The 14790-nt window shown below is 38.7% G+C and overlaps 1 protein-coding gene and 2 long non-coding RNA genes across 3 annotated transcripts; all 3 read left to right on the top strand.

The window, feature by feature from the left end:
• Positions 1 to 3922: 3922 nt before the first annotated feature.
• On the top strand, positions 3923 to 5526 carry LOC131312309 (uncharacterized). The gene is made up of 2 exons (XR_009195838.1): positions 3923 to 4019; positions 5092 to 5526. It is a non-coding gene; the product is annotated as an uncharacterized LOC131312309 (long non-coding RNA).
• Positions 5527 to 5843: 317 nt separating this feature from the next.
• Positions 5844 to 9702, top strand: LOC131312301 (uncharacterized). Its single transcript, XM_058339966.1, has one exon. The coding sequence runs from the start codon at positions 6322 to 6324 to the stop codon at positions 8881 to 8883; it is 2562 nt and encodes an 853-aa protein (XP_058195949.1). The 5' UTR covers positions 5844 to 6321; the 3' UTR covers positions 8884 to 9702.
• Positions 9703 to 11712: 2010 nt separating this feature from the next.
• LOC131312311 (uncharacterized) lies at positions 11713 to 12981 on the top strand. The gene is made up of 2 exons (XR_009195839.1): positions 11713 to 12280; positions 12673 to 12981. It is a non-coding gene; the product is annotated as an uncharacterized LOC131312311 (long non-coding RNA).
• The last annotated feature ends 1809 nt before the right edge of the window (positions 12982 to 14790 follow it).

The raw sequence follows: 14790 nt of genomic DNA on the forward strand, positions 1-14790 counted from the left end.
TGTGAATAAGAATGATATAACGGTACGAAGAAAGCCACAGATCCACCATAAGGTGAGATGCCGAAAATGGAACACATAGGGTCCCTTAATGCTCGGAAGTGCGTAGAAAGCTATGAATCCACCGTAAGGTGTGATGCCAGAATGAATATGGGACTCACGAGGTCCTTAATGCCCAAAAATGAAATTGAAACACGTGACATAATGAAAACGGAGAACTTCAGAGATTGTTAAGCTACGTGTCTATGAACGGTGTTGGTTTTCAAGTCTTATGCTCTTGCTCTTGTTCATTTGAGAGGCTCTGTCGTAGTCTATGTTCATTCCGGTGCATCGATCATCTCATTTGCATATAGCTTAAGCATAGTAATCTGTACTGGGTTAGTGTAACTCACCCTATCATCATTTTCATGTACACATCAGGGTCATTGATATGGAATGCTTGGAGTGCATATTTGACTTCATCATTTGAAAGCTAACATGGAAGAATTACTTTGACATCTTTTGTAAAACTCTTTTGGGAGATGTAATCGTAATTTTCATTGTAATCTTTTGACTTAGGAATCTTGTAATTTCTAAACTTACTCTCTTTTGACTAATCTTTAGGAAATTGGGGCTGGAGTGCCATTATTGTAAGCTTTTGAACTTGATAGTACTCTTTAGATGGATTAAGGGAAACTCTTTTGGGGTATTGATATGTATATTGCGATGGTTTTTCTTTTAATAGATATTATCAATATTATGTTGAAAATCGAGGGCGTGACACGTTGTATATGTGGTTTATATATAAATTTGAACATTTTCCATATTTTGTCCAAACTGATTTTTAAATACATGTTTTTCGGTCTCATTTTTATTAGGTCTAGGCTCTAACACTCGAGGGGATTTTGTAGTGAGCTAGATTAAATTATATACACCAGCGGTGTAAACATTTTTTTTCTCCAAATTAATTAGATTGTGCCACATGTCAAAAAAGTGGTCTCAATTAGTAGAACATGATGACGTGGTACAATCAAATTGATTTGGAGGAAAAGAATGTTGACAATGCCAATGGTCATACACTAGGGGGAAAAAAGTATAAAAAATTGATCTAAGGTTCACTATAGCATGTTTGTAACCCACCAAGTCCACCTCTCAAGTTTGTAACCCACTAGGTCCTCTCAAATAAGGGCCTTGTTTGGTTTAGACCAAAAATTGTATTTTTATTCTCTTTCATTTTTTGTGTTGCCAAACTGGGCCCTTATCAAGCCAAAAAGAAATTAATACAAGACAAAAATGCCCTTGCTGGCTTCTTTTTTTTTATTTTTTTTTCATTCTTTTGAATTTTGACAGCTCTCTCTCTCTCTCTCTCTCTCTCTCTCTCTCTCTCTCTCTCTATACATTCCAGATCTCACCCGCTTTACTGCTGCACAGATAACATTATATGTTCAGATCTATTAGGCCGCTGCGCGGACCAATTCATATAAGGTTGTCTATGGTTATATATGGTTATGTGTTTATGATTATATACATGTTCAAGTTTTAACATTATATGTTTAGATCTGTAAGGCTGCGCGGACCATATAAGGTTATCTATGGTTATGGTAATGTATATAGTTATATGTTCATGCATATACATGTTCAAGTTTTAACAATTAGTAACAATCATTGAAACCATTACATCTGCTAATCAAAACATCTGTGTTCAAAATAAATAAAAAATGGATTCAGAGTCTGCTATTGTTCAACTATATAGTTATAAATTTGATCGATTGATCTACAAAATGGATTCAGAGTTTTCTGAATAGCAATTGAAAACACGATAAAGAAATTACACCAAAAGACTTTAACCAAATTAAAATTTTAAATCTAATGTTCTTAGATGTCTTGTCAAGCTCAACGATCCTAATGTGCCCCTTCAACCACATCAGGTACCTTTGGTAGAAAAATTTGATGTGGAGGGCTCTTCTGAGGTTGGAGTTCATCCTAAACTCCATTATCACGGTGTCATTATGGTGATACTCCAATTTGCAATAAATTAGATTAGGAACTTCATGAAACCATACTCCTATTCGTTTGGATTCGTCATTTCTGCACATTTAAGAAAAAAGTTAAACAGATGGAAACATATAGCTTTATATGTTAAAAAAAGGATTCAAAAATTCGTATATTACCATATATGTTTCATGATATCAGTTGTCAAACGAAAACCTAAATGTTATATGTCTCATGATACACTATAATAGAAAAAATCACACATAACCATATGTATTAGGAATGATGGCATGATACAGGGTACATAATTGGATATATAATCATATGTGTCTCATATATAGAGAACATACCATATTTTCTTCTTAAAATATGGTTATATGTACAAATAAAACTAATAGATTTTATACATGAAAACTAATAAAATTACTAAATTTATGTTATTCAATTGGTCCGCGAAGCGGTCTAATAGACTTGAATATATAACCATATAATCATGTTAAAGCAGTCCACATGTAACCATATGATAACATGATATAGGATACATAATTGAATACATAACCATATATATTCACAGAATAAAATGACAACCAGAACAAAATGATATATATAAACAACGAAAAGGAGAATATATAACGTCATATAATATTATGCGATACATGTAACATTACAATGTTATATGTTATAACCTAATGTGATATGTTTACATTTGAACTCATATATATATATGTATATATATGTATATATGTGAGCACAGACCTAAACATATAACCATATATGTTACTCAATAATAGCTTAAAAAAAGTACAAAAAACATTCCAAAGCCTGCAAAAAGCCAGTTTCAGTGCAATTGGACCACCATTTTTGAAATAGGAAGTCATTAATAAAGCACCCAGAATTGTGGCGAAAACGATATTTTCAAAGACTTGGGGTGTAATTTCGGCCATAGGACTTGACCTAATTATATTACAATCTGTACATAATTAGGACTATATGTTAAAGAATCCGATGTAAACATATAGCATCATATGTTCTTCCACTGCAATGAAAATGATTTCAGAAGCTCATATATAACATTATATGATTCCATAAGTTCATCTAAGACCCTAACCAAACCAGATCTACACAAATAGTAACAAATAACCTTATATGTTCAACCCTAAACTAAACTCGACTTACCTGTTTGTGTTGAAAACAATGGTGACGTGACGGTGGGAACGAAGCTGACGGTGGGAAAGGACGGTGGGAACGAAGCCGATGTGAGATCGGGGAGGCGGGACGGGATGCGACGGCGATGGAAGGTGGGTGGCGATGACGACGGCGACGGGATCGAGGTGGGTGGCGATAGCGACGACGATCGGAGGCTGGGACGGGATGCGACGGCGATGGGATCGAGGTGGGTGGCGACGGCGACGACGACAGGAGGCTGGAACGAGATGCTTGTTCCCGGTGGTCTCTCTCTCTCTCTCTCTCTCTCTCTCTCCCCCCCCCCCCCCCCCCCCCCCCCCCCCCCCCACGTTTGAAAAAAAACTACATATAATGGGGTATATATAGGGCTACATATACTGTTTACTTGTTTAGGGCTACATATAATGGGTTATATTGGTATTTTTGTAGGCTAGTGGATTTAGTGGGTTATGAAGTTTAGAAGTGGACTAGATGGGTTTGGAAACTGCTATAGTGGACTTATGCAAAATTCTCCCAAAAAAGTACTCCTTCCGTCCATTTTTAAATTGTAATACCCGCCCCGGATATTTCGGTATTTCAATTACTTTTAATTGAACTATATGTTTTGGGGGTTAAAAATCGTAAACAATAGAACTTGCGAGGGTCTTATAGGTGATTTGCGATTAGAACATAAGTTAACAATAGGTTTCGTTTGCACACGATAATCTTTATATAGGTATACAAGTATCCTAGGGAGATATTTCTCCCCATTCTTCTCTCGTACGTGTATAGAGAGAGAGAGAGAGATGGTTGGGAAGAGGAGAAGAGAAAGCGGAAAAGAGAAAGAGGAGAAAAACCCTAGTCTGTTCTTCATGAAATTATTCAAGGTATCTAGAGAACTTGTTAATTTATGGTATTTTTACTAAGGGTTCAATAGTGTGTCTATTGTATTGTGTTAAATTTTCAGAGTTTTCTGAGAAATATGGAAAAAGATAAAAATCATAAACCAAGCTGTGGTAGGATTCCTGTTTTTGAGCAGACAGCTTACAGAGCTGCGTCTTTCATCAATTTTTTTATGGTTAAACGATCCTCCTGATTATGGGTCCTTTTGGGTTTGAAATATTGATAAATTGGTGATGTTTTGGCATTAGAATTACTAAAAAGTATTAAGTATTCGATTTTTTATGAATTTTCGAACACAAACTGTTCTGCTGGAAATTGTGTTGCTTTGCTCAGAATTTCTGAGTTCGGGGGTGATTTTGACTAGGTTCCTTTGTTGTGAAAAATCAGGAAAACCTCAAGGATGAACTTTGATGAGTGATAATGGTGTGTACCAAATTTGGGGTTTATTAGATGCATATTCTAGGTTTGGCGGAATTCACAAGTTGGTGTGATCCTGCTGGCTTTTGTATTTGTGGCTCCGACATGTCTTGGGAAAAACAGTCATATCTTTTAGCTCGGGTATCGAGTTTGCGCACCAATTTTTGATTTGGAAACTAGACTCGTATGCCTTTTGGAATATGTAGGGTTTGTGGCTTGTTTTGTTATAGGTTAAATCAGTTTTTGGTTTGAAGTTGGTGGATGTGCAAAATCTGTAATCTTGGATAGTTGTGTGAGTAACTTCAGACAAGCATAACTTTGTCGTCCGGACTCTATGTTGGGCAAACTTTATATCAAAATTTATGTACCGGAAGTGTACTTTCTAACGGTTGTGGTCTCATGAACTAATTCTAAACCTATTAAATGTTATGATCATTCTAAGACAGATTGGTCGTGGAATATGTTGTCTTTTTGGAGAATTGGGTAGTGTTTGAGTTTCACACTCATCGTGAAACACTTTTAGGTATTGACTTGGACATATTTGTATCCATTAGACATTGTTTAGCTTCTTATTAGCTTTATAACCTTGTGCCAAGTATTCGTTGAATTAGTAACTAATATGAGTTAACTTGTGACTAGGTAAAGAGCCGGTCATTCGGGAGGTGCCGAAACCTTAGTTTGGCATACTTCGGTCGACACAAAGGTGAGTGTGTTTGATATGGTTATGTTCAATAAGGTATTACATGGTGGTGATTGTATATCATGCTAATTGGGATTTAGCTAATGATATGTGTTTGTTGAGTGTTGATTGTACTCGCTAAAGGATTGTGGAGTGAGTCACACCATATCGTGGGTCATGCCGTTGAATTAACGGTGAATGGGAATGTGGTGTGCGGGACACAATACCTTGGGTACATGGGATATGGCAGACGTGCCACTGTATGTTGGTGTTTATACATGTGGTTATACAATTGAGTACTTATGTTGAGTTTTGTGTGGTTTACATTCAAGTGAGATATTCCTTTGGGTATTGTAGTATTTTATTGAATGTATTCTATATATCACACACTCTGGTTTTCCTTTTTGGATTGCCAGGTCACAGGTGGTCGTAGAGTTGGTCCACTACCGGTCGGCATTTTGGAGACACTTGGATTTGTATCGAGTGTTGGTGTTTTTGGGTCGAGTTGGTTGTAATGGGTCAAACTCTAATTTTTGTTAAACTCATTTTGTGACTAAGGTTGTCAAGTACTTTACGATTTCAAGTTTTTAATTATGTGAGGAACTCTGTTAATGTTTAATTACTTATGTTGGGATAAGAGGCAGCAACTTATGTATTATGTAGGTTCGTAAAATTGTTGACACATTATTTATGTTAAAGTTAAGTCTTCCGCTGGGGTTTTACTCTGTTATGTGTATGGTTTATCGTTTAGATTTTGTTCTTTGGTGTGGAATACCATGTGGTCGTGTCGGTTCGGGCCCACTTCGGGTGTTGTTCCAGGACGAGGCGTGACAACTTGGTATCAGAGCTAGTACTTTCTAGACTCTGAGTTGGGGGTCGGTTGGGAGTTTGGTAGTGGACCATAGGGGTTTTGTGTTTCTTGTGTAGAGGTAGCATTGACTAACAGGTGAGTTATATCTCTAAAATTGCGTTTGCTATTGGTTGTTAAGGTTATTGGAACAGATATTTGAGAAATGGCTTCGGAGCATACGGTTCATGCTGAGGACGCTGCGTCTGGTGATGATGTGGTTGAGCAATCTGAAGTTCCTTTACAGCAGCTGGTTGTGGGGGATGCTGATAAACTTCTTGCGGCTGTAGCCTTGCTTGCAGAACAATAAGCAGCTCTTATGCAATGACAGACTACAGAGGAAATGACTCGTAAAACGGGCACTGGTTTACTTGAAAGGTTCAAAAAGCTATTCACTGTGGAGTTTGAGGGGGCAATTGACCCCAGTGATGCTGAGGAATGGCTTAAATCTGTGGAGCGGGTGTTAAAGGCTATGGGAGTGACCGACGCACAAAAGGTGACATTAGCAACTTTTAGCTTGAAAGGTAGTGCTTGGGATTGGTGGGAGTCGTTTGAGAGGCAGTGGATTGCCCCTCTGCCAGGAGTTATACCGGCGGTGCCGCAAGTGGTGACGTGGGAGCGCTTTGTTAAAGGGTTCAATGATCACTATTTTCCGAAGAGTTGGAAGTTGGACCAGGAAGTGGCATTTATTGAATTGAGGCAGAACGGTATGACTGTTCCAGAGTATGAAGCTAGGTTTGCAAAATTGTCGAAATATGCTCCAGACTTGGTGAATACAGAAGAGAAAAGATGTCAGCGATTTCGAAAAGGGCTTTCATTGAAGGTAGCTACGAGGTTGACTACCTATGAACAAGAGGAATATGCTCGGTTGGTGGAAATGGCTAGGAGGGTAGGGAAGGATATTCAGGACTATAATGATAGCCGGGAGTCATACAAGAAAAGCAAGACAGAAGGAGCGGCATTTGGTAAGTCTGGAGGAGGTACTAGCAAGGGGCGGGGTCAAAAATCTCAGGTTACTAGAACTCAAGATTTCGGGAAATCACAAGGGGGTTCCACGGGGTGGTGGAAGGGGAAGGCAGAACAGGGACCTAGTAGACAAACAGTGAGTGGTGCTACAACAATGACTCGTCGATGTTTTAACTGTGGATCAACGGATCATTTGATGAGGGATTGTCTGAATACAACAAAGGGTTTCAGGTGCTTTACTTGTGGTGAGGTAGGGCACATGGCGGTGCAATGTCCTCGGGTACAAGCACCGGTGGCATCTTCTGTGGGTAGTGTGCAAGGAGGTAAAGGTGGGGGAGCTGGTAGTTCTACAGCACCAGGTAGAGTGTTTGCAATCACACGTCACGGGGCACAGGCTTCGCAAGAGGTAGTGACAGGTACTTTGGTTATTTCTAGTACTTATGCACGTGTGTTGCTAGACCCTAGGTTTACACATTCTTTTGTATCTAATACTTTCATTAAACATTTAGATAAGCCTGCTAAACTTTTAAATATTGCTTTAGCTATTTCTACACCGGTGGGTGAGGTAGTAGTTGTTAATGTGTGTTATGCGAGTTGTGGATTGGTGGTTGGGGGAAAGAGGTTATTGGTAGATTTGTTACCATTAGATATGACTGACTTTGGAGTGCTTTTGGGTATGGATTTCTTATCGGGGTATCATGACGTCATGGATTGTTTTAGTAAGGAAGTTATATTTCAATTGTCAAATAGCGATAAGGTAAAATTTTGTGGTGATTCAGTAGTGAGTTCTACTAGTATTATTTTGGCATTTAAGGCCAAATCCTTGATGAGTAAGGGTTGTAAGGGGTATATTGCTTATGTGGTTGACACCGAAAAGAAAGCACCTACATTAGAGGAGATACCAATTGTTAATGAGTTTGAGGATGTATTTCCGGATGAGTTGCCGGGTATCGTGCTAGACCGTGAGGTTGAGTTCACTATTGAATTATTGCCAGGTACTAATCCGATATCTATTACTCCATATCATATGGCGCCGGCAGAGTTGCTTGAGTTGAAAGTGCAGTTGAAAGAATTGTTAGATCGGGGTTTCATTCAGCCTAGTATATCGCCGTGGGGTGCACCAGTCTTATTTGTCAAGAAGAAGGATGGTTCCATGCGTATATGTATCGATTATCGACAATTGAACAAGGTGACAGTTCGAAACCAATATCCATTGCCGAGGATAGATGATTTGTTTGATCAATTGCACGGGGCTACGGTATTCTCCAAAATTGATTTAAGATCGGGCTATCATCAGATTAAGGTAAGGGACAATGATGTAATAAAGACAGCTTTTCGTACCAGGTATGGTCATTATGAGTTTTTGGTTATGCCGTTCGGTTTGACCAATGCTCCAGCGGTTTTCATGGATTTGATGAATCGGGTATTTCGGTCATTCTTGGATACTTTCGTTATCGTGTTTATCGATGATATACTGATATATTCTCGCACCAAGGAGGAACATGAGGATCATTTACGTATCGTGTTACAGGTCTTACGTGACAATCATTTATTCGGGAAGCTTAGCAAATGTACGTTCTGGTTGGATAGTGTGGAATTCTTGGGGCACGTGATTTCTTCTAATGGAGTTTGTGGGAACCCTAAGAAGATAGAAGCGGTGGTTAATTGGGAGAGTCCCAAAAATGTTTCAGAGATTCGAAGTTTTCTTGGCTTGGCGGGTTATTATCGGAAGTTTATTCATGGCTTTTCTGCTATTGCTTTGCCAATGACAAAGTTGACTAGGAAAGATGTGAAAGTTTTATGGTCTGATGAGTGTGAGAACAGTTTTCTTGAGTTGAAGAAACGATTAGTATCGGCACCAGTTTTGACAATTCCGATTGGTACAGAGGATTTGGTGGTTACACCGACGCTTCATTGCAAGGATTGGGTTGTGTTTTGATGCAGCGGGGTAAGGTTATAGCTTATGCGTCGAGACAGTTGAAAGTTCATGAACAGAATTATCCAACACATGATTTGGAGTTAGCGGCCGTGGTTTTCGCTCTTAAAATATGGAGGCATTATTTGCATGGAGTATCGTGTGAGATTTACAGTGATCATCAGAGTTTAAAATACTTGTTCACGTAGAAGGAGTTAAATTTGAGGCAACGACGGTGGATGGAGTTGATAAAGGACTACGATTGTTCTATACACTATCATCCAGGTAAGGCAAATGTGGTCGCTGATGCTTTGAGTCAAAAGACAGCAGGAAGATTGGCATGTATACGATGTTCGAGAGTTTCAATTTTTACTGAGTTGAAACGCATGGGGGTGGAGTTTTCACTGAAAAGTGGTGGACCTTTGTTAGCTCGTTTCAGTGCTCGACCTTTGTTTATAGATCGGATCAGAGTTGGGCAGTGGCAGGATCCTGATTTGCAATAGTTCAGGCAGCGTGTAGAGAAGGGGAAAATGCCTGAGTTCAGTATTCGGGATGATGGTATGATTTTGTTTGGAAAAAGAATGTGTTTGCCAAATGATATTGTTTTAAAGAAGGAAATTTTAGATGAAGCTCATTGTTCTGCATATGCTATGCATCCATGAAGCACTAAGTTGTATCGTGATTTGAGAGAATATTTCTGGTGGAGTGGTATGAAAAGGGAAATTGCGGAGTATGTGGCTGGCTGTGAAACTTGTCAACGAGTGAAGGCAGAACATCAGAGACCGGCAGTTTTGTTGCAAAATCTTCCTATACCGGAGTGGAAATGGGATCATGTGATGATGGATTTTGTGATAGGTTTGCCGCGTTCAAAAGGGGGGTACGATTCTATTTGGGTTATTGTTGATCGATTAACAAAGCAGCTCACTTTTTGCCGGTAAAGACTACGTATACCACGTATAAGTATGCTAAATTATATGTTGACGAGATTGTCAGATTACATGGGGCACCTATGTCTATTATTAGTGACAGGGATCCTAAATTTACTTCTAGATTTTGGTTTAGTTTGAAGCGTGCTATGGGGACTTCTTTGAAATTTAGTACTGCATTTCATCCACAAACTGATGGTCAATCGGAACGAACTATACAGATTCTAGAGGATATGCTGAGAGTGAGTATTCTGGATTTTGGTGGCGGTTGGGAAGAGAACTTGTCGTTGGCGGAATTCGCTTATAATAACAGTCACCAAAGCAGTATTGGCATGCCACCATATGAGGCCTTGTATGGTAGACGATGCAGGACTCCGATTTGGAGGATGTGGGTGAAAGGAGTTTGTTGGAACCAGAGTTAGAGCAACAAGCCACTGAGGAGCAACCATTGGGTCCGGAGTCAATACAACAAACGGCAGATGGTGTTAGATTGATTAGAGAACATTTGAAAATTGCACAGAGCCGTCAAAAGAGTTATGCGGATAAACGGAGACGTGAGTTAGAGTTTGCACTCGGCGACTTTGTGTTTATTCGTGTTTCACCTTGGAAAGGGGTTATTCGCTTCCAAAAGAAAGGAAAATTGGCACCGAGATACATAGGTCCTTACGAGATTGTGGAGAGAGTAGGGGTTACGGCTTATCGTTTGGCATTACCGGTGGAATTGGCTCGGTTACACGACGTGTTTCATGTCGCTATGCTTCGGAAGTTCGTGGGAGATCTGTCACTTATTCTGGAATCGAAACCGTTGGAACTTTCTGAGGATTTGTCTTACGAGGAGACACCGGTTGAGATTCTTGATCGGAAGGAGCAGGTTTTACGTTCTAAGGTGATACACTACGTGAAAGTATTGTGGCGGAATCATAATGTTGAGGAGACTACGTGGGAGGGTGAGGAGTCGATGAAACAAAAGTATCCGCATTTGTTTTCGTCAGGTAATTCAATTTCGGGATGAAATTTTCTAAGGAGGGGAGAGTTGTAATACCCGCCCCGGATATTTCGGTATTTCAATTACTTTTAATTGAACTATATGTTTTGGGGGTTAAAAACCGTAAACAATAGAACTTGCAAGGGTCTTATAGGTGATTTGAGATTAGAACATAAGTTAATAATAGGTCTCGTTTGCACACGATAATCTTTATATAGGTTTACAAGTATCCTAGGGAGATATTTCTCCCCATTCTTCTCTTGTACATGTATAGAGAGAGAGAGAGAGAGAGACGGTTGGGAAGAGGAGAAGAGAAAGCGGAAAAGAGAAAGAGGAGAAAAACCCTAGTCTGTTCTTCACAAAATTATTCAAGGTATCTAGAGAACTTGTTAATTTCTGGTATTTTTACTAAGGGTTCAATAGTGTGTCTATTGTATTGTGTTAAATTTTCAGAATTTTCTGAGAAATATGAAAAAAGATAAAAATCGTAAACCAAGCTGTGGTAGGATTCCTGTTTTTGAGCAGACAGCTTACAGAGCTGCGTCTTTCATCAATTTTTTTATGGTTAAACAATCCTCCTGATTATGGATCCTTTTGGGTTTGAAATATTAATAAATTGGTGATGTTTTGGCATTGGAATTACTAAAAAGTATTAAGTATTCGATTTTTTATGAAATTTTCGAACACAAACTGTTCTGCTGGAAATTGTGTTGCTCTGCTCAGAATTTCTGAGTTCGGAGGTGATTTTGACTAGGTTCCTTTGTTGTGAAAAATCAGGGAAAAATTAGGGATGAACTTTGATGAGTGATAATAGTGTGTACCAAATTTGGGGTTTATTAGATGCATATTCTAGGTTTGGCGGAATTCACAAGTTGGTGTGATCCTACTGTCTTTTGTATTTGTGGTTCCGACATGTCTTGGGAAAAACAATCATATCTTTTAGCTCGGGTATCGAGTTTGCGCACCAATTTTTGATTTGGAAACTAGACTCGTATGCCTTTTGGAATATGTAGGGTTTGTGGCTTGTTTTGTTATAGGTTAAATCAGTTTTTGGTTTGAAGTTGGTGGACGTGCAAAATCTGTAATCTTGGACAGTTGTGTGAGTAACTTCGGACAAGCATAACTTTGTCGTCCGGACTCTATGTTGGGCAAACTTTATATCAAAATTCATGTACCGGAAGTGTACTTTCTAACGGTGGTGGTCTCATACACTAGTTCTAAACCTATTAAATGTTATGATCATTCTAAGACAGATTGGTCGTGGAATATGTTGTCTTTTTGGAGAATTGGGTAGTGTTTGAGTTTCACACTCGTCGTGAGACACTTTTAGGTATGGACTTGGACATATTTGTATCCGTTAGACATTGTTTAGCTTCTTATTAGCTTTATAACCTTGTGCCAAGTATTCGTTGAATTAGTAACTAATATGAGTTAACTTGTGGCTAGGTAAAGAGCTGGTCATTCGGGAGGTGCCGAAACCTTAGTTTGGTATACTTCGGTCGACACAAAGGTGAGTGTGTTTGATATGGTTATGTTCAATAAGGTATTACATGGTGGTGATTGTATATCATGCTAATTGGGATTTAGCTAATGATATGTGTTTGTTGGGTGTTGATTGTACTCGCTAAAGGATTGTGGAGTGAGTCACACCATATCGTGGGTCATGCCGTTTAATTAACGGTGAATGGGAATGTGGTGTGCGGGACACAATACCTTGGGTACATGGGATGTGGCAGACGTGCCACTGTATGTTGGTGTTTATACATGTGGTTATACATTTGAGTACTTATGTTGAGTTTTGTGTGGTTTACATTCAAGTGAGATATTCCTTTGGGTATTGTAGTATATTATTGAATGTATTCTATATATCACACACTCTGGTTTTCCTTTTTGGATCGCCAGGTCACAGGTGGTCGTAGAGTTGGTCCACTACCGGTCGGCATTTTGGGGACACTTGGATTAGTATCGAGTGTTGGTGTTTTTGGGTCGAGTTGGTTGTAATGGGTCAAACTCTAATTTTTGCTAAACTCATTATGTGATTAAGGTTGTCAAGTACTTTATGATTTCAAGTTTTTAATTATGTGGGGAACTCTGTTAATGTTTAATTACTTATGTTGGGATAAGAGGTAGCAACTTATGTATTATGTAGGTTCGTAAAATTGTTGACACATTATTTATGTTAAAGTTAAGTCTTCCGCTGGGGTTTTACTCTGTTATGTGTATGGTTTATCGTTTAGATTTTGTTCTTTGGTGTGGAATGTCATGTGGTCGTGTCGGTTCGGGCCCACTTCGGGTGTCGTTCCGGGACGGGGCGTGACAACTATGTTCTGCTTCGTAACTCCAACTTATTAAGAAAACATCATTATTACATCTTTCACATCAACTTTTATCTTCACTTTTCCTATTTACCTTCTATGGGACATCATTACATTTTTACTCATTAACTTTTCAAAATGGAATCTACTTTTAGGAGCAAAATGAAAAAATGTATCAACTTTTACCCACTAACTTTACAAAATGGACACTTATTTAGGGATAACCCAAAATAAAATACTGGACTTTAAAAGAGGGACAGAGGGAGTAGTAGTTACCAAGAGAGAGCAATACTCCATCTAGCTCAACGTAGCTCTCTTGATAATTTGATTGACTTGTTATGCAAACAATCCAGGCTTGATTATTTTTTTAAACAAAATATCAAATCAAGTTCGAATGATATTCTACTACTTGGCTTAATTATGAAGGTAATAAATTTAACCCCAGTTTCGAAATTTCTACACGAATTAAGATCGAGAAAAAGAAGTTTTTCAATCATTGACTCAAACCCATTGTCGAATCCTACTCAACGGAATATGCAAACCCCCTCATGATTACTCATGTTCACATGTATACTATTTTTTTATACCAATATTGTATATAATAGCAAGGTTTAGCGATGTGTTAGTACGTTAGTCAACATGGGTTCAAAGGTTGCCCATAATCCTAAACTCCAAATCCGCTCCTTGTGTGACTCAAACTCCGGCACTCTCGCATTAAAAGCAAACAGAGTTGGTGGAGGGAGAGATTCAAATGTGGTAAGTGGGTACTCCAATAGGGCTGGATGAACTCTTCCATTGAAGATGGGTCCGGTGTTTGAACCCCAAAATCATCGATCACACCGACCCATTGTAATTCGTCGATGGGCCCACCACCCAATCAATCTTGATAAGTCGCAATCTTTAATGCAGTTCTCATATTTGGGGTCATTATCTTCTTGCCGTAGGAATTCAAAAGTTCAGTGAGATAAGAATATTGTCACATGATACTCTAATCTTTTTTTTTTAACCATAAAGTATGTTTTGATGGGATTCATATACTTTGTCGTTGGTCCCATAACAATGTGCGGTAAAAAAGAGATTTAGGATATTATGTGACGGTGTTCCAAACACAATTAAATAGTTTTTTCTAATTTGGGAATCACTATTTTTTATTTAGGGAAATGATAATGCCAAAACTATTTTTTTTGGTATTAAAACTCTAGTGTATAAGACTTTTATGCACTCGAGTTTCGGCACCAATAAAAATAATTTTTGGCATTATCACTACCCTTTATTTACATCTACTTTTTTAAGGAAGAATACCACTGTTTTTACTAAGAGTGATGCTACTGGTACACAGCCTGGGGCACAGACAGTGCGTACAACGCAAGTTTGGGCCCGTCTTGGATCCAACAAAGATAATCGGAACCTCTCATTTTGTTCAATATATTTTGCTTACGGTTTCCGTAAAAAATCAGCTCCATCCGATATCGATTAGAGCATTTATGAAGAGTACAAAGTCACTTTATCTTTGTTGGACCCGAAACGAACCCAAACGCGCATTGCATGCGGTGTCTGTGTAACGCCCCCAATTTTGGGTACGTTAAAGAAGGCAATTTCATCGAAAATCTAAATAGAGTCTGGCTCTTTATTACATCATAACTCTCATAAGAGTACTTTTATTACACAAGGGAGGGAAACTAGGGTTCCTAACTACAGCTCCACC

Source organism: Rhododendron vialii, chromosome 2a, assembly GCF_030253575.1.
Source record: "Rhododendron vialii isolate Sample 1 chromosome 2a, ASM3025357v1".
Lineage (NCBI taxonomy): Eukaryota > Viridiplantae > Streptophyta > Magnoliopsida > Ericales > Ericaceae > Rhododendron > Rhododendron vialii.

Bases quoted from the DNA above. Each gene is read 5' to 3' on its own strand.
- LOC131312301 (XM_058339966.1), top strand. From the start codon at position 6,322: ATGACTCGTAAAACGGGCACTGGTTTACTTGAAAGGTTCAAAAAGCTA.